This window comes from Monodon monoceros, unplaced genomic scaffold (genome assembly GCF_005190385.1).
Source record: "Monodon monoceros isolate NGI ecotype Baffin Bay Population unplaced genomic scaffold, NGI_Narwhal_1 Super_Scaffold_10, whole genome shotgun sequence".
In the NCBI taxonomy this organism is placed as follows: domain Eukaryota; kingdom Metazoa; phylum Chordata; class Mammalia; order Artiodactyla; family Monodontidae; genus Monodon; species Monodon monoceros.
Window position 1 is genome coordinate 35626675 of NW_021703766.1, and position 26373 is coordinate 35653047.

The following is a 26373-nucleotide window of genomic DNA, read 5'->3' on the forward strand; positions in this document are numbered from 1 at the left end:
GCAGTGAGTGGGCGCTACTCTTCGTTGTGGTGCGCAGGCTTCTTATTGCGGTGGCTTCTCTTGTGGAGCACGGGCTCTAGGCACGCGGGCTTCAGTAGTTGTGGCTCGCAGGCTCTAGAGCGCAGGCTCAGTAGTTGTGGCACACGGGCTCTAGAGCGCAGGCTCAGTAGTTGTGGCACATGGGCTCAGTTGCTCCGCAGCATGTGGGATCCTCCCGGACCAGGGCTCAAACCCATGTCCCCTGCATTGGCAGGTGGATTCTTAACCACTGTGCCACCACGGAAGTCCCCACAGGACAATTTTTCAGAGTCTGCCATGTGCTTCATGAGGTCCCACCAGATGATGGTGGGGTAAGACCATGTTAGATGGCAGCAGAGAATCCAAAAGGGATTTTGAGTTAAGGTTTCTTTATGAAATGCTTGGGATCATTCCACTGGGCCTTGAAGGAGAATCAACTATGGTGGAAAGGGATACCTCGAGGGTGAACATCTCTTGTGGGAGCAGAGGGTCTTTGCAAACCTAGGACTGGAAGACAAGGGTGAGTATGTGTGTGTTTGCTGGAGGGGGTGGGTGGGGCATGGGATCCTCCTCCTTGGGATTTGTAGTCTGCAGAAAGAAATCCCCAGAGGTACTTGCTCTCCAAATGCCACAAGATAGAGGACCTCAAATTACCAAATGTCGCAGCAATACTGTTTAAGTTTTATCCTTTGCAAAACACCTTCACATTCCTTACCCAGAACTGCCACAAACCAATGAAGAAGCCAAAGCAGGGACAGCCTCCCTATTTTATATACATGAGAGCTGGAAGGGGGATGGGAAAGCATGAACTCTGGAGTCATTCACCCTAGGTTCAAATCATGGTTCTTAGTATTGTGACCAAGTGCAAGTTACTTAACTTCATTGAATTTTCATAGTATCTTAATATATCTCTTGCACTGTACCAGGGGCTAACCTAGAATTAGTTCCAAATCATCCCTATTTTCTTGGTCTCATGATGAATAAAGGGGGCAAAATCTTATTTTTTATGTTTGTTAATTTGTAACTGTTCAGCCTCCTTGGTGTGTCTTGTACTGTACAATGCTAAATAGTACTGATCCTAGATTGGAGGACTGACGAACTAAAGACAAAAACCATCAGGAGACAATGCACATCATAGCTGCTACATGAATACTTGAATGTAAAATGGGTCATAGGTTGAAATCATGTAGAAGGTACCATAAAGGTCATAAGGTTTTAGAAACAAACAGTAAGGCCTGTTTCCCTTAAAAGAGAGCAACACTATACATAAGTGAAAACATGCACAAAGTATTTAAGATTGAAGAACAAGAACTTTGGAGTCAGGCAGTCCTGAGTATAAATCCCAGTTCTTTCACTTACTGATTTAAGTTATCTAAGCTCTCTGAATCTCAAGTTGTTTACTTTAAAATGGGGGTCCTAGTGACTACCTCAAAGTTGTATGGATTAAATCAGATAATATATATGAAGTATTTTTAGCATATTGTCTAGCATATAATAGGTGTGCAATAAATAACATGTGGTTATGGAGATGGAGGAGGAAAGGAGGATGAAACCGTTCACCAGAGTAAACTTTTGAGTGCAATAACAACATGTTACTCACATATGTATCCCCTTAGATCCTTACAGGGAATGCTGATTAGAGAATTACCGTTATAAGGTAATTTGTACCATGCTCTGATATGATTAACTGCACCATTCCATTAATAAGTGGAGAAAGTGCTACATCCTTCTATTCTCTATATGTATGATTAAATTTTCATATAAACAAGGCCCTATTTAACTTTGTCATTTCCTGAAGGACATGACTTGTACAAACCAAGTGCATTTATCAAAATTAAAAGAGTCTTTTATTTCTCTGAGTAGAGAGCCATGCTTTTATTTTTCCTAAATTCCCCATCACTAGCTCAAGGCAAACTACCTGAATCTACTTATAACCTATATATTAAACAATCTGTCAAATTTTATTGAACATCTCTTGTGGGCTAGACCACGATACAGATAGGAAGAGAAGATCTGGTTTCTATCCTTAGCAGACGTAAATTTCTTAAATAAATTACTTCTTATTTAAAAAAAAAAAAAAATAGACTCCGGGACTTCCCTAGTGGCACAGTGGTTAAGAATCTGCCTGCCAATGCAGGGGACATGGGTTTGATCCCTGGTCTGGGAAGATCCCACATGTCACGGAGCAACTAAGCCCACGTGCCACAAATACTGAGCCTGCACTCTAGAGCCCACAAGCCAAGCTACGGAAGCCCGTGAACCTAGAGCCCGTGCAGTGCAATGAAGAGTAGCCCCCACTCGCCACAAGTAGAGAAAGCCCGCGCACAGCAACAAAGACCCAACACAGCCAAAAGTAAATTTTTAAAATATAAATAAATTTAAAAAAATCAGACTCCTTCCCAACTGACAATGTCCCAGTGTTTAGAGGTGACCCTGTGAGTCCAGCATATGGGGGAAATACATATAATAAGTTGGGCAGGGACAATGTTAATACCCACAATGGGAATATAATGCCTCGATTAATTCCAGGATGAGTTTTAGGACAGTGAATAAAGTTTCCCGGCAAATTTCTCCATTAGGAGGCTTTTTTCTATCATTAGATTTTTTCTATCATTAGATACGAAGTCAGATGCTCTGTCCTGACATTTTTATTTCAGGTGACAGTTTGAGCAAAAAAGAGTATTTTATTTCTCACAGAAGGCACTGAACATATAGAATAGCAGATACAAAAACAGGAAGAAAACTATTTTTAGAATAAACTAAACATACTTCATTCCCATGCAGAGAAAGAAGCTTCAGGTCAGATGGATTCAAGGAAGAAAATTACATTGGATTTTTGAGAGAACATAAATTAACCTAAAATGCTGAATAAGCAGTAAAGGAAAATCTACTTAGAGGCTGAAAAACACAGCATTGTAAAATCCTGGGGAACAGTTAACTTTTACTTTAAGCCTTTGCTTAAGTCACGGTAAGGATGACTATCACTTAAAGAGTCCCCTGAATAGAACATTTACTACAAATAATATGATTTGGAAGAGTTATAACCTATACTTCTTAGTCAGCCTCAGAGAAATGCCTGAATCTGTGACAACAGAGTACTTTTAATACCTGTATGGATACAAAGAATCACACCTCTTTTCATTTAGAGACAACTCACATGAAAGACCCATTTCTGCATCCTCATATATAGTCAAGAATTAGAGCTGAAAATTTTAGAGCTAACAGAGACCGAAAAATCAGGATATGATTCAAAGTTCTTATAATTGATTTGGAATACATCCTAATATTTGAAAGGAATTATTTTAAGGGATAAAAATGAAGGTCAAGTTCTATGCAGAGTGAGTTCATTTCTCAATCAAAAGAAAGAGGAGATAAAGAATGGGACGCGCACCTGAAATATACTCTAACTAAAATCAGGTAAACAGTTTAAAAACTAATAACCTCAACTAAAAAAATTTAAGTAAAACTGAAAAACATAACTTACAAAGTAGAAATCTCCCAGAGAAAACAATTGACACCGATTTTATGTATATTTTTCCACATATACATTATACACATATATATATATACAGTATTATTGTTCTTTTATAAAAAATAGAACAATATATTTGCAACTTTTTTTTTCACTTAATTTATCTTGGACATTTATAAATGTCAGTATATTGACTCTATCTTGTTACTTGTAATGACTGCACAGCATTTTGTTGTCTGGCCCACTATTTCAAACAAGCATGAAATGAAGACTGCTGTTAAAGTATGTCTAAATTCCTAGAATGAGAATTGTTGAAACGAGAGGCATTCAGATACTTCCAATAAGCAACTAGTTTTTAATGTAATTTTTTGAAGGAAAAAATGGGTAATCATTTTACATAAAGTGCTTCATACTCACATGCAAAATTAATATGAAGAAATGAAAGGGAAAATGAAATCAGTCCAGCAATAGAAGAAAAAAAAAAAAGAAACAACAAGAAAGCATGGTAACTAAAAAACAAAATATAATGGTAGAAATAAGTCAAAATATAAATGAAATGGCACAAATATCACATATATTTCTATTAAAAGATAATCAGACTGGATTAAAAGTAAATATGGCATGAATGTTAAATATAAAAGACATATCTATACAAAATGAAAAAAGAACATTGAAGGTAAAGGAATGGAAGACAGTATACCAAGCTAATAAAAACAAAAACAGAAAGCAGGCATGGCAGTAATATTAGACACAAATAATTCATTTGTTATATTTCATGCATTGTAATGGGACCATGGTTATGATTTTAAAAAGTCCTTATGTCTTAGAGATACACACTGAAGTATTTACAGATTACATGATATGATGGATTTGCTTTAAATCTAGACGGGAGTGTGGGTGAGGTAGGTAGTGGAGGGGTATGAGTGAAATAAGATTGGCCATATGATGATATTGTTGAAGCTGAGTAATAGTATGGGCTTTATTATACTATTTTCTATATTTTTGTAGATGTTTGAAATTAAAAATAATTTTTTAAAAATAATTCAATTACAAAATAAATGACACAAGGAAAGATTCATTGTTAAAACATGGCAACATGGACAAAAACAAAGCTTTAAAATATATAAAGCAAAACGGATAAAAATGCAAGGAGAGATTGACAAATTCATAATCAGGAGAACATTTTACAATTTATCAGCAATCGAAAGTCAAGTAGGACAGAAATAGTAAAGATATTGATGATCTAATTATACAACTAGCAAGCTAAACACTTATTCACACTCACACATTCACAGGTATTTGCACCTGACAGGCTACATAGTCTTTTCAAACACTTGATCATCCCCCAAATTGGCCACATATTAGGTTACTCTATATGCTCAAGTATTGTTTTTTGTTGACTTTTTTACAATTAGAACATATTCACATGATACCTGCATTCAATACAATCAAAAATATATTTGAAAAAATGAAAAGACGCATTTGTACTTTACTCGGTTGTGGCAGGCCTTTTAAACATATTATTTTGTTTCATCTCACACAAAACAATGAGGCTGGTATGAAAACAGGAGGGAGGTTCAGCCACTGACCTCAGGCCACTGAGATGATGAGTGGCGGTCTGGACTTGCACTCAGTTCCGCTGGATGCCAGAGCCTGGTCACGTGCTTACTGCACTGCCTCACACAGTGCTTGACTAAGAAGATTCAAGATCACCAGAGCCTTACTTTCAACTTCTCCAAACAGAACACTTACAATTTTAATGACTAAAATTTAGGTTTTGGTAGAAAATGGATACAGAAGAATATTCTTAAAAGGACCAAGTTTTTATTTGAGTGTGTCCTCCTGACACCTAATTTTACTAAAAAACCCCCACTCTTCTCTTAAGTCTTGTCCACTTATTTACAGGATTTTTTACAAGTATTGTGCATAATGGGGTTTTTGTTTGCTTGTTTTATTGTTTAACATGATACATCTGTTTAAACCCCTGGAGTTTGATTTTACCAGAGAACAGAGTTATTCCCCTACATCTCATTTTGGGAGTTAAATATGTTTAACAGGAGGGTTTTTTTCAGGCCACTAGTATTTATTTCTTCATACCACCAGATGTTGTCTCTATGACTTAGGGCAAGATGCACTTTCCTAAATACCCACCAGATCTGGGGCAGCACTTCACTCAGAGAGGCCGAGGACCACTTGAACAATTCTCTTTATGCAAATGCAAAGTACTTTACTCACCCAATTCGTATTTTCAGCATGCCACGGAATAACTCCGGGTTATTGGAGATGATCCAGCCAATATGGATGACCAGTTCTTGCTGAATGACCGCCTCCCTCTCATCATGGGTATTACACTTGTAATAGATGATGTTCTTAATCACTCTTGGAGACAAAGGATTAGAGATAACCTCTTCTTCATGTCCAAAGGCACCCAGAGTTACCTATAGGTGGCAGAATTTTATTGTAAAAATTTCCTAGCTACTAACAGATAAAAGAAAAAAATTCAAGGCTCAGGATGACTGGCAGGATGAAATTACTCTATGCAAGCTAGGGAATTAGGTAGAATAACTGTTCCTGCTATTTATTAAAATGGCTCTCAAAGCATGACTCCCACTGGAGTTCATGATGGTTCAGTCTGGTCTGAAATACAAGGGCAGGTGAGGGTCCTGGTTAGGAGAGTGGAGGTGAATGGATAAAATCAGGGAAGGAATATAAATAACTAATGAGATAAAATTATTCTGAATGACTTTAGTACTAGAAACCCCCCAGAGAAACCAGAATACATTGACTAGTTTTACTTTAGTGCACAGTCTATGTTTGAGAGTATATCCTTCACCTCTTTTACAGTTTCTCATGTGGAAGTGTTTACTCTTTAACAACACTGTAATCTTTTCAAAGGCAGGTGTAAGGACATAGAGTTGTAGTGTAGCCCCACTTCTCCTGGCATAGTTCTAGGCACCCAGTGAGTGCTGAAATACTTGTTGATGTATCTCTGGCCTGTGGAGGGGAATAAACAAGACTGCCCACAAGCCTGTGAAATGAGAAAGCACAGAGGGAAATGGCAATGAAAATTCAAAGCCAAGAGTGCTGTTGAGCCTGGGCAAGAGAAATAAATACTCTGCTCCCCCTTTCTCCTCTCGCCTTAGCATTCTGCCTCCCAGAAAAGTCTGAAGCCCCTCCTTCCTCCTCATTACACCTCTCCCACTCTCTTCCTTGTACAGTGCACGATTATAAGATGCAGGAAAAAGAAGAGGACATCAAAGGGCCCTGTGTTTTCTGAGATGAGGGGAGAAAGCAGAATAGGCATCTTCTGCCCCAACTTTGTGATGGAGTGAAAACTGAGAACTGCTAGTTTATTGTATCACAACTGGTACCAACCAGTTAGTCCAAGTGCGATTACTTTTATTAAAATGTCATCTTGTAAAGAAGAAAGCAAACAGAAGGCACATCATTGCCTCTGGAAGCAATGATGACTAAAGCACTATTTCATTCCAGGGAGCTTGAGGTGATCTGAAAGTGCTCTGTAGAAACAATATTACTTCAGTTCTCAGGGTGGAATTACATAAATAAGCAATTACAAACTTGGAATGCTCCATTCTCATTTCTTTTTTGTAAAAGTGTAAGATGCAGTGAAAGAATGGACTTCATACACCTGAAGCAGAGCTGTCAGCCTCCCAGGTACCCAGCTCTGTAAGTGACTATTTCCCTGGGAGATGTGCTGGTCTGGTGGGCAATGGTCCAGCCACAGCCTCAGGACAGGCTCCAAGGCCTCCAGGATTCTGCTCTGTGAACAGAATCTCAGAATCACAGGCTGTAATCCCCCTCTAGATAGTGTATAGAATGGACATGACCAACCCTAACCTACCCCTCCTCTCCAACTGTCAGGTGCCAGTGACCTCAGAGATCACCAAAACCTTCTCATACATCGTAGAATTAACTATATTTTCAGATATACTACAGGGGCCTAAAATACAAGGAAAAATAGCTTCCCAAAGCCTGTTTACTTTCTTTAAGGGGTGGCTCAGTCCAAGGCAGCAATACAGGACTCTGTGGCTGGATTTGAGGATTGCAGTGAGGAAAAGAACCCCATAAGTTACTACCTGTGTCTTGGTCTTTTTAGCTGACAAATGAGGATGAAAATTCTACCTCTTAATAATTTGGAGAAAATAACATATGTGAAAAGTGATTTAAATTTTTCTCAGGAGTTTTTTTTATTAGTACAATAATTTTTTCATTGTTATTAAATATTACAGAATAAAATATTCTTTCAACTTTTCAAAAGCTAGATGTCAAGATGAAATCATTTCAGTTTTAATGAGTTAAGAGCCCTGAGATATGAACAATGGGTTGATTCCATCAAAGAAGGTTAAAGTTTTTTGTATTATTATATCCCTAGGTTAACTATCAGGAAGACATGACAAAGCACACATACTCCCAAAGAAGAGATAGAAAGCAAGCAGGTTTTCATTCCAATCAAATGATTATTCAGCCAGGTAATTAGAGCTTATAGAAAATAAAACAAAAAATGAGCAGCCATATTCCACTCCACATAGCCACATGCACAGGCTCAATTCAACCCACATTCACCAAGTGCCTCTCCAAGGCCATGTTGGGCACACTGGGACAGGTGCTGGACAAGACATGGACCATGACCTCTGGGGGTTCACGGCCTACCCTGGGGTGAGAGACACACATTTAAATGAACTGGGATCCAGGGCAGGTTGTGAGGAGTGTCACAGGCCTACTGTGAGAACCCAGAGAAAGGGACTGCTAACTGGAGATGGCTCTGTGAGGAGAAGATGACAAGAGCTGGCCTTGGTGGGAGGGGAGGAGCTGGAAGGAGAGGTGGTCCAGAGGGTTAAGGATCTGGGGAGTCAATGCATTTCTAAGGGGGAGAAGAATCTTAAGTGGAGGAGAAGGGAAAATGCGCCCTTCACTGCTCCCTGTCTTTGTTCTACTTATCCTAAGCCTGTCTGGAGTGCTTTAGTAGGTATCATACCATTTTCTTTGTCAGTATCTTCACTGATCTCAAGTTAACACAGAAGTTGAAAATTAAAGCTCTGAGGTGCAGCACAAATACTTAGTATCTGTGCATCTTTAAGACTAGATTTTGCTTGGGGAAGGAGCCTTTTGTAGAAATGCCTGAGCCGTGATTGTGAGAGACCTATGACACTGAGGCTTGCCAGATTTAAAAGCCAGGGTCCTGCCCAGAAACCTTTGTGACTGTGACGAAGAGTCTGAAAATCAGATACTTACCTGTTTGCCCTGCACTAAAACATTAGTAATGGATGGGGCCAGGCTGTCCACTACTTTACTTAAAAGACTTGCTGTATGGCGCACCACCGACCTGGGGGTGAAGAAGAGAGCAGGCCAGAGGTTGACAAATCTAAATGATGAATAAGTGGGGCCCCTGAATGGGGAGACTTAAAAATATACACAATTAGGTCCTCATGTAATAATATGGAGGAAACACTGACCCCAAGACACTGGACCTAACAGCTGAAATCTCCCAGACTGTAGGACCAACCAGAATTAGGGAGGGATAACCTCATCCTCACCTCTGACACCAGCATTATTTGTGCCATTAACAATTTAAAAAGAAAGAAAAGGGAGCCTAACTATCCCTTTGGCAGGGAGTGGCATAGGAGGAAGAATTGATTATTCTGATTTTGCATTAAAAAATTCATTATTAAGACTGTCACTGGTACATGCCCTCTATTCCTATAACCCGCTTTAAATCAAGTTTCTTTCGGTGCCTACATAACCAAATCCCTGGATCAGGGGACTCACTTAGTACTCAATTTTAGGAAGTGATACAATGAAATACCAGTATTTTTTTTCTTGCCAGAATGTTGGAGGAAGGAATTCACACTGCTATTTTTACATTTCTGAAAAAGTCTTAGACTGTAAGGAGAACAGATTTTTAAGCACAGCACCTGCAATACATAAGACATTTTTGCCCCCTCAAAAGTAAAAATTCATGTGGGACTTTTAGATGGAGAAAATAAAATAAAAATGTAGGTTTAAAACTGTTTTCTTGTATTTCAGGATATCTATGGGAGCTGACCTATAAAAAACACTTACATTGCTTAATCTCAACATAGATGAACTAGTAGAAAATTAAGTCATATCAGATAAAGTTAGTGAAACAAACACTTCGTACTTTTAGAGAAGCTTTCACCCACACATTGTAAGACCAAAAGACATATTTAACCCTCAGACCGCAAATAAGCCCACACATTTCAAGCAGCTTGAGTTTCCACATTCTGTGCATGTTACCTGTTTCCCATGTACCAGAAAAGTAGTAATGTGTGGGGCTATAGAGGAAGGAAATTTCTGGGTAAATGCAGCCCCGTAGCGTACCGCCAACCTGGGTATGTCAGTGGAAAGCCATAAAAGGGAAAATACAGTAAATAAAACTTCCAGGAGTTTGTTCTTTTAAACATAACAGTCAGGACTCTAAATGTTTGCTAATGATTTATCTAAAATATAAGTATTAAACATAAAGCAAATACAGGTTTGCTTAACCGAAGATAAGATTATAGACCACATTTGAAATTTACTGACTAAAAAGCAACATCTACTGGTTTGCATGCCTTACTGTGCTGAGAATTTACAGTGAAAATCTGAGACTTAACCACAGGACTATTACATAATTTCTTCTGGGTTGGAATGTTATATTTATTATAAATCATAGAGTTAAAATACTGCTAAGAGACTGTTTTGTCTAATCCCCTTATTTTAGAGATTAGAAAACAGGTTCATTAAGGTTAAGGGAGTTTCTTACGACACTGCTTGAAATTTTTTTTTTCAAAATTAGATAATAATGGGTTATTAAAAAATATATATATTTATATACTCTTAATTTCAAAATGTTAGATTTTGCTAGTAAAACTGTTACAATTGCTTCAAAAATGAAGATGGCATGCATTTAGACATACCTACCCCATTGTGAAATTAAACAACCTTATCTCAACTTACCTAATTTTTCTTCAGTCTCTGGGAAGAGACTACCTCTGCAGAACGTATCAGTTACTTGTTATGAAGCAACTACAATCACTGGGATTCATTCAGCTTAAGTCATGAGAGAACTATTTCCTAAGTATATTATTTTTTGCTTGTGATTAAATGAAACACTGGTCTCTTCATGACCTTCTATAACAGAACAAGTTTCCCAAATACAAATTAGAACCTAAAGCATCTTGCTGGGACAGAGGAGGTGCAGGGTAGGAAAGAGTCATTGGAACATCATTCCAGTGCATCCTCTCCAGGTTCTATTCCTAAGGGTGTCTTTACTCCCAGACATGTTTTTAACAACTTGGGAGAGCCATGATAAAATGCAATGTAGGCAGATCCTTAGAAAGTAGGCTGAGTCACAGTGCTGTAACCTTGGAGTTTAAAAGTAAAAATTAGGATGAATAACCACCTTTAAGACTGGTCCATTATCTTTAGGATACTGAATATGAAAACATAAAAATAAAACATAATGAAAAGGATGCTAATACGAACCAACATTTTTTGCTGCCAGCTCCTCTATAGACTCTCTCAATGTGATCAGAAACAGTACCTAGACATCAGATAATAGTCTTTGTTGAAAAATGCTTTTAATTAAATGCATAACATTTATTCCCCTTAAAAAAAAACACTCTTGAATTTTCATTTTGTTCCATTAGAGTTAATACATCCATCCATTAATGTTCTGAACTACCTGACATATTTAAATATGTAACCCAAATATATAGTGTGAATGTCTCCAACCCTTGTTATACTTTGAGTATATGATTTGGAATAAGTACTTTATTTCTTGAAATTCATTGTTTTCTTAATACACAATCTATGTTTTTAATAAATAAAAATAAGTTATTTTAATTTACTATAGAAAATAAAAAACAGAATATAGCAAATTGAACAAATACTATAGACTGACTATACATAATTCATTTATTTGTTCAAAAAAACTTTATGGTGATTCTGTTATATGCATGATCATATACCAGTGCTCAAAAATTACCACTGGGTTTCATTCTTTGGGAGCAATTTACATGTGGTCTGGCCTCATGACTGGTTTGTCAGTAAATTAACCACGTGACAGGACAGAGCACAAAAAAGGGTAAACAAGGGTAAAGGACAAGATCTTTATCATTTTACCCTGAACTTATTTTTATAACAAATTGGATAAAATTATATTCAGATTCTGTAGATGCTTATGATTTTCAATATATAAGGTTTCACAGATTTAAAACATTTAAAGTCTTTTAAATATCTAAGTAACAGATGAATATTATTCCCAAGTTTATAAGAATGGTTTAAAAAATAATTCTCTCAACATTTTCATTATAAACTATTTTATATAAATTTTGTTTCATTTTAAAGCACTACTAAAATAACCATTCTGAATTCTAGGTTCCTAATGAAATGTCTGCTTTTTAATTATCCCATTGTTTTAAAGTATAAATTTTGATGTCCTCAATATAACTAGGATCCTGTTTACACTTTGAGTTTCAAGATTAATTAGAAACATGAAGGATTCTGTTTGAAATTTGCTTAAAGTTCTTCTGCCTTAATATTAAGTTAAAAAATTAAGACTATTCAATTCACTGTATAATACTCAAGCCAGTTATCTCTTAGCTACAATAATGCAAAAACTAAGTAGACCTTATTTGAATAAACAATTATGTTTAGTTCACTACCAGAACTATAAGTTTTACTAATTACATTGCTGTTTAGAATATTGACTCAATTTCTAAATCTAACTAAACAATATGCATCTCTGGACAGAGAACTTTCAGATGAGCTAAAAACTTTGAGTAGCTAGACATTAAATACTTGAAATGTATCCTACATTATTCTGTATTATAAAATGCTGGAAGTAGACCATGATGTAGAATTCAAAGATTCCTTAGAGTAGTGACTCAACATACGAGTGTAGATTTCAGGGATAATTGGGTTTCATCCTTAATGCAGAGTGGACATGAACACGATTAGAATGATTTATTTTTGTAAACAGTCTTGAGAGTGCAATTCTACTAAATGCCATGTTCCATTTCAAATGGCTACTGCAGACCATGAAGGAGCTAATTTTTATAGCTATAATGATTGAATATTGTTCTTGAAAACATACAGAAAATAAAACTGGAAACAGTAACTGTGAATAAACAACTATGGAGTTATCAGAGGTTAACAGTCACAGGCAGAATCCAGGTTCCAACACCATTCAGACAATCAGAGAAGCGGGTGTGAATTTTCCTTTTATAAGTTTTTTTTTAAAAAAGGTTTAATAGAGGAGAAAATAATTTGTAACATTTTAGTGGATATTCATTATGCATATTTGATATAAGTTCAAAAATAGAGAGGTCTTTTTATTTAAAAATGTTCTCTTAGACATGTACTCTTACCTTCCTTTGTGATGAAGTTGGGCCCTTCTCTTTTCAGCAGTATACCCAGCAGGATGGCTTGGCTAGCCAGACAACTACAGTCCTGAAAATATAAATCACTATGAGTAACTGTAATGAAATGGGTACAAAAATTACCACAGGGGGTAACTAATCATGAAACCACATGATGCAAAGAGGAAATATTCTGCTATGCAATTGAGAAAAGATAAAATGTCATTGCTATACTACCGAACGTAAGATGACATTATACAACTATTTATTTCAGCTATCCTGGAAACAGTGGGTAGGCAAGCTAGCTTCCTGGGGTAGTAGGATTTAATAATCAAATTTTCCAGGAAACAAGATAAGTGATGAATAGAAAATATGTTGTCTACAAGCATTAATACTGATTCTGCCACTCTCTGAGAGATTCGGCCAAGTCATTTAATCACTTCCTTTTTGACTTTACTTGTTCATAAATGGGAGACCATGTTGCTGTCAACCCAATGTGGAGAGAAGGATGAAAGGAGGGGACGTATGTAGACCACTTATATGCGTTATGTTTTATGCCTACTATATCATATTCATGCTTATGTCAATCCATAGATAATATCGATCAATCACAAGAACTGGTATCTGACAGGTTATATATTTAGCCTACATGCTCAAATTTGTATGGTCTAATAAAATGTCACTGTGTTTATAGCTCTACCATTAGAATTTCATTTCCTTTGATACGTACTATACCTTATACCCCCACCCCTCCTCCTTTAAAATGAAAATAACCTTAAGGAGGGTATAATACTAGGTTGCTAACATAATATTCATATGGATGTAGTTATAGGATTGCTTTCCTCGGTAACTGGAGAGACTCAAAGCAAGCATTAGACCTAAAAACTGAGACAGGAGAGAAGACCTGGGTTGGGAAAAGGCGACAAAGGGCACTGAAAGAGAAATCTGGAGATCCCAAAGGAAACTATACTTCTTTAATGGGTTACTCAAGACAACACACTCCTTAAGCATCTTTAAGACATCCACACTAATATCAGACCATGAGAACTACCTCTCATTACTGCCTCAGGTACAGACAGGCATCTACCTCCAGTTTAACTACAACCTTCTCTGGGAGGACAAGAAGAAATATGGTTTGCCCCTGGGAGTTCCTGCTCTGCCAGCCTCACTCAGGGCCATGTGGGAATTGCATCTTCCTCACATTCAGTTTTTGAAGAATTTCATGGGTGGGTTTGTTTTTCCATTCAGTAATGGTGACATCTGGCTGCTGTTCTTCTTCAGGAGCATTGGAGGTACTGCTTTGTCGTTTGACTTTTGAATGTTTGGGAACTTCTAGTTCCTCAAAACTCTTAAATTCTGGAAGCCTAGAATTTAAAAGAAAAAGTTTCAGACTCCCTGCATTCCTAATGTAATCTCAAGAAACACAATAATAACCTAAAAGAACTTACTCTTCTGTGTCACTGATTCGTAAGAAGTCAAGTTGTTCTACCACAGCTCCAGATATTAGTGTCTGAAACGTGATTAAGAGTCACAGCTCTTAAATTCATCAAGCCACAAACTTATGATCTATGTACATAGTTTTCTGTAAATACATAATACTTTTTAAAAAGTTTACTTAAAAAATATACATGACGTTGGGATTCCCTGGTGGCGCAGTGGTTGAGAGTCCACCTGCCGATGCAGCGGACATGGGTTTGTGCCCCGGTCTGGGAAGATCCCACATGCCGCGGAGTGGCTGGGCCCCTGGGCCATGGCCGCTGAGCCTGCGTGTCTGGAGCCTGTACTCCGCAGCAGGAGAGGCCACAACAGTGAGAGGCCCGCGTACCGCAAAAAAAAAACCCAAAAAAAACCCCTATGATTTTTAAGTAACTTCTTAAATGAACATTCTACAATCAGACAGATTTTCACATACAACAAATCCCCCTGAAATAGAACATACACATCAAGCTACAAGCTCATGAGTCATAATAAATAGCAGAATCAACATGAGATGAATTGTTTTTTCTTTCCATCCTCTTATTTATTTTTAAGCTCAATTAAATTTCAGTATTTATTAAAATGTTAGAAAATAAAATTTTGAAATAAAAAAACATGAAATACCAATGTTGTCTTCAGAAAAGATAATTACGCTTTGGATTTTGCTACAGTAATATATTTCAGGGCTATCCAATGATGAGACGCTGCCAACTCTCCATTTTTCAGGATCGTGAAGGTGTTGATTATCTACATTCTGGAAACCAATATTTGGTCATTTTATATTCCATTAGTTCCTGATTATAGCTTGAACAAACTAAATGAGGCCAAACTTGAACACAGTTGTTGTCTGTCAGTGGTTCATGGTGAATGTATAAATGAATGATAACCCACAATGATTCTTAGCACTATGTGTCACTTCTAATTATCTGATGAACTGTCAAATAAAAGTGAGAAATGTACTGCCCAGAAAATAAGCCATAAATTATTATTTAAAAATAAGTTAATTTTTCAGTCTTAATATATTATTTTCTCTATTTTCTCACTGTTCATTTCAAATGTGAAGCAACAGGATATAGGGAATGTTGCTCTTGTTGGCTAACCACCCAGAGTTGTGCTGCCTTCTCTTCTAGTGAAAGCACATAAAGTAGCTCATCAACAAATAGCCACTACAAATGGCATGATGGACATGTTACCAGCAATCGTACTAAAGCCTCCTTGCAGAGTTTGAGTGAGAAAGGCCAAACATGCAACTGACCTGCACGTTTTTATGTGGCCCAGCCACAGTCAGGGTCTCAGAGCAGTCTGTGCCTGGGCAGAGAGCAGTGCCAAGCACAACGGAAGTCTATACAGTGATATTTCCTAGGATGCAGGATTACACCTACACATACGGCTCTCCAGTTAACTAGTCTGTTAGACAAATATTTACTGGACACTGATATATGCCAAGTACTATGCTAGGTATTGAGGAAATAGCATGAACAAAATTAAGTAGACAATGAACAAATAAAAACCTAAGTATGTAGAAAATATGAACAGACCAATCACAAGCACTGAAATTGAAACAGTGATTAAAAATCTTCCAACAGGGCTTCCATGGTGGCACAGTGGTTGAGAGTCCGCCTGCTGACGCAGCAGACGTGGGTTCGTGCCCCAGTCTGGGAGGATCCCACATGCCACGGAATGGCTGGTCCCGTGAGCCATGGCCGCTGGGCCTGAGAGTCCGGAGCCTGTGCTCCACAACGGGAGACGCCGCAACGGTGAGAGGCCAGCGTACCGCAAAAAAAAAAAAAAAAATCTTCCAACAAACAAAAGCCCAGGACCAGATGGCTTCACAGGAGAATTCTATCAAACATTTAGAGAAGAGCTAACACCTTTCCTTCTCAAACTCTTCCAAAATATAGCAGAGGGAGGAACACTCCCAAACTCATTCAATGAGGCCATCAACACCCAGATACCAAAACCAGACAAAGATGTCACAAAGAAAGAAAACTACAGGCCAACATCACTGATGAACATAGATGCAAAAATCCTCAACAAAATACTAGCAAACAGAACCCCAAATCACATTAAAAGGATCATACACCGTGATCAAGCGGTGTTTATCCCAGGAATGCAAGGATTATTCAATATATGGAAATCAATCAACGTGATACACCTTATTAAAAAATTGAAGGAGAAAAACCATATGATCATCTCAATAGATGCAGAGAAAGCTTCTGACAAAATTCAACACCCATTTATGACAAAAACCCTCCAGAAAGTAGGCACAGAGAGAACTTTCCTCAACATAACACAGGTCATATATGACAAACCCACAGCCAACATCATCCTCAATGGTGAAAAACTGAAACCATTTCCTCTAAGATCAGGAACAAGACAAGGTTACAACCCTCACCACTATTATTCAACATAGTTTTTAAAGTTTTAGCCACAGCAATCAGAGAAGAAAAAGAAATAAAAGGAATCCAAATCAGAAAAGAAGAAGTAAAGCTGTCACTATTTGCAGATGACATGATACTATACATACAGAATCCTAAAGATGCTACCAGAAAACTACTAGAGCTAATCAATAAATCTGGTAAAGTATCAGGATACAAAACTAATGCACAGAAATATCTGGCATTCCTATATATTAATGATGAAAACTCTGAAACTGAAATTAAGAAAACACTCCCATTTACCACTGCAAAAAAAAGCATAAATTATCTAGGAATAAACCTACTTAAGGAGGCAAAAGACCTGTATGCAGAAAATTATAAGACACTGATGAAAGAAATTAAAGATGATACAAATAGATGGAGAGATATACCATGTTCTTGGATTGGAAGAATCAACACTGTGAAAATGACTAGACTACCCAAAGCCATCTACAGATTCAATGCAATCCCTATCAAACTACCACTGGCATTTTTCACAGAACTAGAAAAAAAATTTCACAATTTGTATGGAAACACAAAAGGCCCCAAATAGCCAAAGTAAACTTGAGAAAGAAAAACGGAGCTGGAGGAATCAGGCTGCCTGACTTCAGACTATACTACAAAGCTACAGTAATCAAGACAGTATGGTACTGGCACAAAGACAGAAATATAGATCAATGGAACAGGATAGAAAGCCCAGAGATAAACCAATGCACATATGGTCACCTTATCTTTGATAAAGGAGGCAAGAATATATAATGGAGAAAAGACAGCCTCTTCAATAAGTGGTGCTAGGAAAACTGGACAGCTACATGTAAAAGTATGAGATTAGAACACTCCCTAACACCATACACAAAAATAAGCTCAAAATGGAATACAGACCTAAATGTAAGGCCAGACACTACCAAACTCTTAGAGGAAAACATAGGCAGAACACTCTATGACATAAATCACAGCAAGATCCTTTTTGACCCACCTCCTAGAGAAATGGAAATAAAAAGAAAAATAAACAAATGGGACCTAATGAAACTTAAAAGCTTTTGCACAGCAAAGGAAACCATAAACAAGATGAAAAGACACCCCTCAGAATGGGAGAAAATATTTGCAAATGAAGAAACTGACAAAGGATTAGTCTCCTAAATTTACAAGCAGCTCATGCAGCTCAATATCGAAAAAACAAACAACCCAATCCAAAAATGGGCAGAAGACCTAAATAGACATTTCTTCAAAGAAGATATACAGATTGCCAACAAACACATGAAAGAATGCTCAACATCATTAATCATTAGAGAAATGCAAATCAAAACCACAATGAGATATCATCTCACACCAGTCAGAATGGCCATCATCATAAAATCTACAAACAATAAATGCTGGAGAGGGTGTGGAGAAAAGGGAATCCTCTTGCACTGTTGGTGGGAATGTAAACTGATACAGCCACTATAGCGAACAGTATGGAGGTTCCTTAAAAAACTAAAAACAGAACTACCATATGACCCAGCAATCCCACTACTGGGCATATACCCTGAGAAAACCATAATTCAAAAAGAGTCATGTACCAAAATCTCCATTGCAGTTCTATTTACAATAGCTAGGACATGGAAGCAACCTAAGTGTCCATCAACAGATGAATGGATAAAGATGTGGCACATATATACAATGGAATATTACTCAGTCATAAAAAGAAATGAAATTGAGTTATTTGTAGTGAGGTGGATGGACCTAGAGTCTGTCATACAGAGTGAAGTAAGTCAGAAAGAGAAAAACAAATACTGTATGCTAACACATTTATCTGGAATCTAAAGTAAAAAAAGGTCAAGAAGAACCTAGGGGCAAGATGGGAATAAAGACAGAGACCTACTAGAGAATGGACTTGAGGATACAGGGAGTGGGAAGGGTAAGCCGGGACAAAGTGAGAGACTGTCATGGACATATATACACTACTAAACGTAAAATAGCTAGTTAGTGGGAAGCAGCCGCATAGCACAGGGAGATCAGCTCGGTGCTTTGTGACCACCTAGAGGGGTGGAATAGGGAGGGTGGGAGGGAGGGAGATGCAAGAGGGAAGAGATATGGGGACATATGTATATGTATAACTGATTTACTTTGTTATAAAGCAGAAACTAACACACCATTGTAAAGCAATTATACTCTAATAAAGATGTTTAAAAAGAACAAAAAACAAAAAACCCCCCTAAGTATGCTATGTCAGATGATAACTGCAAAGTTGAAATGAGAAAGGCAGGGGATGGGGAATGCTGGGGCAGACAAGTAGGAAGAGGCAGGTTTGCCATTTTATAGGTTATTAGAAAAGACTTCTGTAATAGGGTGACATGTAAGTAGAGACTGAAGGAAGCATTGCAGTCAACAATATGGATCTGAGGATAGAGTGAACAGCAAGTGTAAAGGTCCTGAGGCAGGAGCATGCTGGGTATGTTTTAGGAGTAGTAAGGAGGACAGTGTGGCTGAGTAGAGTAGATACGGGAGAATGGTAGGAGATGAGGTCAGAGAAGAAGGTCCAGACCATGGGCATCACTATTGGAAGAACTCTGGTTTTCACTTAGTGTGAGAGAGGGGGTCATTAGAGGCTTACGATATGTGACATAATCTAACTGCCCTATGACCAGGTAGAGTAGGAAGAAGCTAATAATTGTGTGATGGCCAATAGGAATTTAGGAGACTACTATAAAAATCTAGGTGACAGATGATGCAGCTTGGACCATGATGTTAGTGCTAGAGGTGAAGGGAAGTGGTTAGATTCTGGATGTAATCTGAGGGTAGAGAAAATTGGATTTGGTAATGGATTGTAATGTGGGTTATGAAAAAAAAGAGTCAAGAATTTTTAACTCTCAAAGCTGATAGCCAATACTGAAAACGTAAGAAAAATAATTTTGATTTAATATTTTCTATTTTTATTAGCCTACCCACCTTAATTCAGCTCATAAAGTAAATGTTTAATCTGAACTAACAGACAAGTTCTAGATTCCATTCCATTAATAAGCTTTAGAGCTTTCAATTTGAAAAATTCAATTGGTTGCACAGAGTCCTCAATTAGTTTTTTTTTTAATTGAAGTATAGTTGATGTACAATATTATATAAGTTACAGGTATACAGTATAGTAAGTCACAATTTTTAAAGGTTTTACTCTATGTATAGGTATTATAAAATATTGGCTGAATTAGTTTTATAAAAAAGATTGTAATTAATTTGCTATGCATTAATACCTCAGTTCTGATGGTAATTAAACAACTTAATATTGATATATATGTGTCAAATGCAATATAGTATTCAAAAAGGTATCCTGCTCAGTGATATTCAAATATATTCCACCAGGCCTTTTCCAACTGAACATACCACCCAAGAATGTACTCCACCCCATTATTCTGGCCCCCTATCTGGCTTTATATTTGGTTCTGCTCCCCTACTAGAATAAGTCTCATGAGATCAGGGACCTTGTATATTTTTTTCACCATTGTATCTCTGCTGCCTAGAGAGGGTACTCAGTAAATATTTGTTGAATCAATGAACCAATATCTACATACTTCTTACAGAGAGAAGAGTAGTGAGCAGAGTACTCTGGGAATGCAGAGATGAGTAAAGCCTGGTCTGATAGAGTTTTCAATCGACACAGAGAAGCAGACACAAGAAACTAGCCATACCTAAAGTAAGAGCTACAGCAAAGCTCAAGGAAAATGCCACAGAAACACACTGGAAGGAGAAATTAATTCCAGCCTTGGAGACTTCGCTAAAGAGGTGACATTGACCTAAGTTATAAAATTAAAGTATGACTTAGAAGGAAAAAAAGAAAAAGGCAATTCTAGAATACAGTAACAGCATGAGCAGGAAAAAAAAATCAATTTCATTAAAGATTTTGAAATTACTCAGTATACTTGAGGAGTAGAAAGCAGGGCTGGGAATGAACTGCATGAAGACATGTCCTGGGTGATGCAGCTAGGAAGTGACGCTGAGGCCCAATGATGAGAGATTGTGGACCACAGGCTAAGGACATTTGGAAGGGCCTGAAATAAAATCCCAGAGAAGTTACATAGGTGCCATTTTTATTTACTATATTAAAGAGAAGACAAAGGCTGGTATGGGGGTATGAGGGGTTGTTTAATGGGTATAGAGTTTCAGTTTTACAAGATGGAAAGAGGCTTATTCTCTGGTTAAGACTCTGTACTCAAGGGTATATATAGGGCACAGCAGAGAGCAGAAGATAAAAAGATTAAACAATGGGAGAGAGGGGGAAGATGGCGGAAGAGTAAGATGCGGAGATCACCCTCCTCCCCACAGATACATCAGAAATACATCTACACGTGGAACAACTCCTACAGAACACCTACTGAACGCTGGAAGACCACCTCAGATCTCCCCAAAGGCAAGAAACTCCCCACGTATGTGGGTAGGGCAAAAGAAAGAAAAGAAAAAGCAGAGACAAAAGAATAGGGATGGCACCTGCACCAGTGGGAGGGAGCTGTGAAGGACGAAAGGTTTCCACACACTAGGAAGCCCCTTCGCGGGCGGAGACTGCAGGCGGCGGAGGGGGGAGCTTCGGAGCTGCGGAGGAGAGTGCAGCAACAGGGGTGCGGAGGGCAAAGTGGAGAGATTCCCGCACAGAGGATCGGCGCTGACCAGCACTCACCAGCCCAAGAGGCTTGTCGGCTCACCCGCCGGGGCAGGCGGGGCTGGGAGCTGAGGCTCGGGCTTTGGTCGGAGCACAGGGAGAGGATTGAGGTTGGCGGCTTGAACACAGCCTGAAGGGGGTTAGTGCACCTGGCTAGCCAGGAGGTAGTCCGGGGAAAAGTCTGGACATGCCGAAAAGGCAAGAGACTTTTTCGTCCCTCTTTGTTTCCGGGTGTGCGAGGAGAGGGTTGCTTAAAGGAGTTCCAGAGACGGGCGCGAGGCGCGGCTATCAGCACGGACCCCAGAGACGGGCATGAGATGCTAAGGCTGCTGCTGCCAACACCAAGAAGCCTGTGTGCGAGCACAGGCCACTATCCACACCCCCCTTCCGGGGAGCCTGTGCAGCCCGCCACTGCCAGGGTCCTGGGATCTAGGGACAACTTCCCTGGGAGAACGCACGGTGCGCCTCACGCTGGTGCAATGTCACGCTGGCCTCTGCCGCTTCAGGCTCGCCCCGCACTCCGTACCCCTCCCCCCCCACGGCCCGAGTGAGCCAGAGCCCCCAAATCAGCGGCTCCTTTAACCCTGTCCTGTCTGAGTGAAGAACAGACGCCCTCCGGGACCTACAAGCAGAGGCGGGGCCAAATCCAAAGCTGAGCCCAGGGAGCTGTGCGAACAAAGAAGAGAAAGGGAAATCTCTCCCAGCAGCCTCAGGAGCAGCAGATTAAATCTCCACAATCAACTTGATGTACCTGCATCTGTGGAATATCTGAATAGACAACGAATCATCCCAAATTGAGAAGGTGGACTTTGAGAGCAAGATTTATTATTTTTTTCCCCTTTTCCTCTTTTTGTGAGTGTGTATGTGTATGCTTCTGTGTGAGATTTTGTCTGTATAGTTTTGCTTTCACCATTTGTCCTAGGGTTCTATCCATCCGTTTTAAAAAAATTTTTTTTCTTAAAAATTCTATTTTATTTTAATAACTTTATTTTATCTTACTTTATTTTCTTTTCTTTTATCCTCTTTCTACTTTTTCTCCTTTTTATCCTGAGCAGTGTGGATGAAAGGCTCTTGGTGCTGCAGCCAGGAGCCAGGAGTCAGTGCGGAGCCTCTGAGGTGGGAGAGCCAACTTCAGGACACTGGTCCACAAGAGACCTCCCAGCTCCATGTAATATCAAACGGCGAAAATCTCCCAGAGATCTCCATCTCAACACCAACACCCGCTTCACTCAACGACCAGCAAGCTACAGTGCTGGACACCCTATGCTAAACAACTAGCAAGACAGGAACACAAACCCACCCATTAGCAGAGAGGCTGCCTAAAATCATAATAAGTCCACAGACACCCCAAAACACACCACCAGACGTAGACCTGCCCACCAGAAAGACAGGATCCAACCTCATCCACCAGAACACAGGCACTAGTCCCCTCCACCAGGAAGCCTACAGAACCCACTGAACCAACCTTAGCCACTGGGGACAGACACCAGAAACAACGGGAACTATGAACCTGCAGCCTGCAAAAAGGAGACCCCAAACACAGTAAGATAAGCAAAATGAGAAGACAGAGAAACACACAGCAGATGAAGGAACAAGATAAAAACCCACCAGACCTAATAAATCAAGAGGAAAAAGGCAGTCTACCTGAAAAAGAATTGAGAATAATGATGGTAAAGGTGATCCAAATTCTTGGAAATAGAATAAAAAAAATGCAAGAAACATTTAACAAGGACCTAGAAGAACTAAAGGGGAAACAAGCAATGATGAACAACACAATAAATGAAATTAAAAATACTGTAGAAGGGATCAATATTAGAATAACTGAGGCAGAAGAACGGATAAATGACCTGGAAGATAAAAGAGTGGAATAACTACTGCAGACCAGAATAAAGAAAAAAGAATGAAAAGTACTGAGAACAGTCTCAGAGACCACTGGGACAACATTAAACACACCAACATTCAACTTATAGGGGTTCCAGAAGAAGAGAAAAAGAAAGGGACTGAGAAAATATTTGAAGAGATTATAGTGGAAAACTTCCCTAATATGGGAAAGGAAAAAGTTAATCACGTCCAGGAAACACAGAGAGTCCCATACAGGATAAATCCAAGGAGAAACATGCCAAGACACATATTAATCAAACTGTCAAAAATTAAATACAAAGAAAACATATTAAAAGCAGCAAGGGAAAAACAACAAATAACACACAAAGGAATCCCCATAAGGTTAACAGCTGATCTTTCAGCAGAAACTCTGCAAGCCAGAAGGGAGTGGCAGGACATATTTAAAGTGATGAAGGAGAAAAACCTACAACCAAGATTACTCTACCCAGCAAGGATCTCATCCAGATTTGATGGAGAAATTAAAACCTTTACAGACAAGCAAAAGCTGAGAGAGCTCAGCACCACCAAACCAGCTTTACAACAAATGCTAAAGGATCTTCTCTAGGCAAGAAACACAAGAGAAGGAATAGACCTCCAATAACAAACCCAAAACAATTAAGAAAATGAGAATAGAAACATACATATCGATAATTACCTTAAATGTAAATGGATTAAATGCTCCCACCAAAAGACACAGACTGGCTGAATGGATACAAAAACAAGACCCACATATATGCAGTCTACAAGAGACCCACTTCAGACCTAGGGACACATACAGACTGAAAGTGAGGGGATGGAAAAAGATACTCCATGCAAATGGAAATCAAAAGAAAGCTGGAGTAGCAATTCTCATATCAGACAAAATAGACTTTAAAATAAGGACTATTACAAGAGACAAAGAAGGACACTACATAATGATCAAGGGATCGATCCAAGAAGAAGATATAACAATTGCAAATATTTATGCACCCAACATAGGAGCACCTCAATACATAAGGCAAATACTAACAGCCATAAAAGGGGAAATTGACAGTAACACAATCATAGTAGGGGACTTTAACACCCAACTTTCACCAGTGGACAGATCATCCAAAATGAAAATAAATAAGGAAACACAAGCTTTAAATGATACATTAAACAAGATGGACTTAACTGATATTTATAGGACATTCCATCCAAAAGCAACAGAACACACATTTTTCTCAAGTGCTCATGGAAGGCTCTCCAGGATAGATCATATCTTGGGTCACAAATCAAGCCTTGGTAAATTTAAGAAAATTGAAATTGTATCAAGTATCTTTTCCGACCACAACGCTATGAGACAAGATACCAATTACAGGAAAGATCTGTAAAAAATACAAACACATGGAGGCTAAACAATACACAACTTAATAACGAAGTGACCACTGAAGAAATCAAAGAGGAAATCAAAAAATACCTACAAACAAATGACAATGGAGACACGACGACCCAAAACCTATGGGATGCAGCAAAAGCAGTTCTAAGAGGGAAGTTTATAGCAATACAATCCTACCTTAAGAAACAGGAAACATCTCGAATAAACAACCTAACCCTGCACCTAAAACAATTAGAGAAAGAAGAACAAAAAAAACCCAAAGTTAGCAGAAGGAACGAAATCATAAATATCAGATCAGAAATAAATGAAAAAGGAATGAAGGAAACGATAGCAAAGATCAATAAAACTAAAAGCTGGTTCTTTGAGAAGATAAACAAAATTGATAAACCATTAGCCAGACTCATCAAGAAAAAAAGGGAGAAGACTCATATCAATAGAATTAGAAATGAAAAAGGAGAAGTAACAACTGACACTGCAGAAATACAAAAGATCATGAGAGATTACTACAAGCAACTCTATGCCAATAAAATGGACAACCTGGAAGAAATGGACAAATTCTTAGAAATGCACAACCTTCTGAGACTGAACCAGGAAGAAATAGAAAATATGAAGAGACCAATCACAAGCACTGAAATTGAAACTGTGATTAAAAATCTTCCAACAAACAAAAGCCCAGGACCAGATGGCTTCACAGGAGAATTCTATCAAACATTTAGAGAAGAGCTAACACCTATCCTTCTCAAACTCTTCCAAAATATAGCAGAGGGAGGAACACTCCCAAACTCATTCTATGAGGCCACCATCACCCTGATACCAAAACCAGACAAGGGTGTCACAAAGAAAGAAAACTACAGGCCAATATCACTGATGAACATAGATGCAAAAATCCTCAACAAAATACTAGCAAACAGAATCCAACAGCACGTTAAAAGATCATACACCGTGATCAAGTGGGGTTTATTCCAGGAATGCAAGGATTCTCCAATACACGCAAATCAATCAATGTGATACACCATATTAACAAACAGAAGGAGAAAAACCATATGGTCATCTCAATAGATGCAGAGAAAGCTTTCGACAAAATTTGAATTGAATTTCGACAAAATTTGAATTGAATTTGAATTTTGACAAAATTCAACACCGATTTATGATAAAAACCCTACAGAAAGTAGGCATAGAGGGAACTTTCTTCAACATAATAAAGGCCATATATGACAAACCCACAGCCAACATCATCCTCAATGGTGAAAATCTGAAAGCATTTCCACTAAGATCAGGAAAAAGACAAGGTTGCCCACTCTCACCACTCTTATTCAACATAGTTTTGGAAGTTTTAGCCACAGCAATCAGAGAAGAAAAAGAAATAAAAGGAATCCAAATCAGAAAAGAAGAAGTAAAGCTGTCACTGTTGGCAGATGACATGATACTATACATAGAGAATCCTAAAGATGCTACCAGAAAACTACTAGAGCTAATCAATAAATCTGGTAAAGCAGCAGGATACAAAATTAATGCACAGAAATCTCTGGCATTCCTATACACTAATGATGAAAAATCTGAAAGTGAAATCAAGAAAACACTCCCATTTACCACTGCAACAAAAAGAATAAAATACCTAGGAATAAACCTACCTAAGGAGACAGAAGACCTGTATGCAGAAAATTATAAGACACTGATGAAAGAAATTAAAGATGATACAAATAGATGGAGAGATATACCATGTTCTTGGATTGGAAGAATCAACA

General features: G+C 38.3%; 1 protein-coding gene across 4 annotated transcripts in view; it reads right to left on the reverse strand.

Moving 5' to 3' along the window:
- The window catches only part of PHKB (phosphorylase kinase regulatory subunit beta), a 200475-nt gene that overhangs the window by 20352 nt on the left and 153750 nt on the right, over window positions 1-26373 (reverse strand). For 3 of the 4 annotated variants that reach the window (XM_029200886.1, XM_029200902.1, XM_029200896.1), the window contains 6 exons: window positions 14322-14383; window positions 14075-14237; window positions 12883-12964; window positions 10997-11054; window positions 8744-8834; window positions 5726-5928 (listed from right to left, as the gene is read on the reverse strand). In XM_029200886.1, the coding sequence (XP_029056719.1) occupies window positions 5726-5928; window positions 8744-8834; window positions 10997-11054; window positions 12883-12964; window positions 14075-14237; window positions 14322-14383 (659 nt within the window). Of the gene's footprint in view, window positions 1-5725; window positions 5929-8743; window positions 8835-9766; window positions 9858-10996; window positions 11055-12882; window positions 12965-14074; window positions 14238-14321; window positions 14384-26373 lie in introns of all 4 variants that reach the window. The other variant, XM_029200909.1, reaches the window with a different exon arrangement.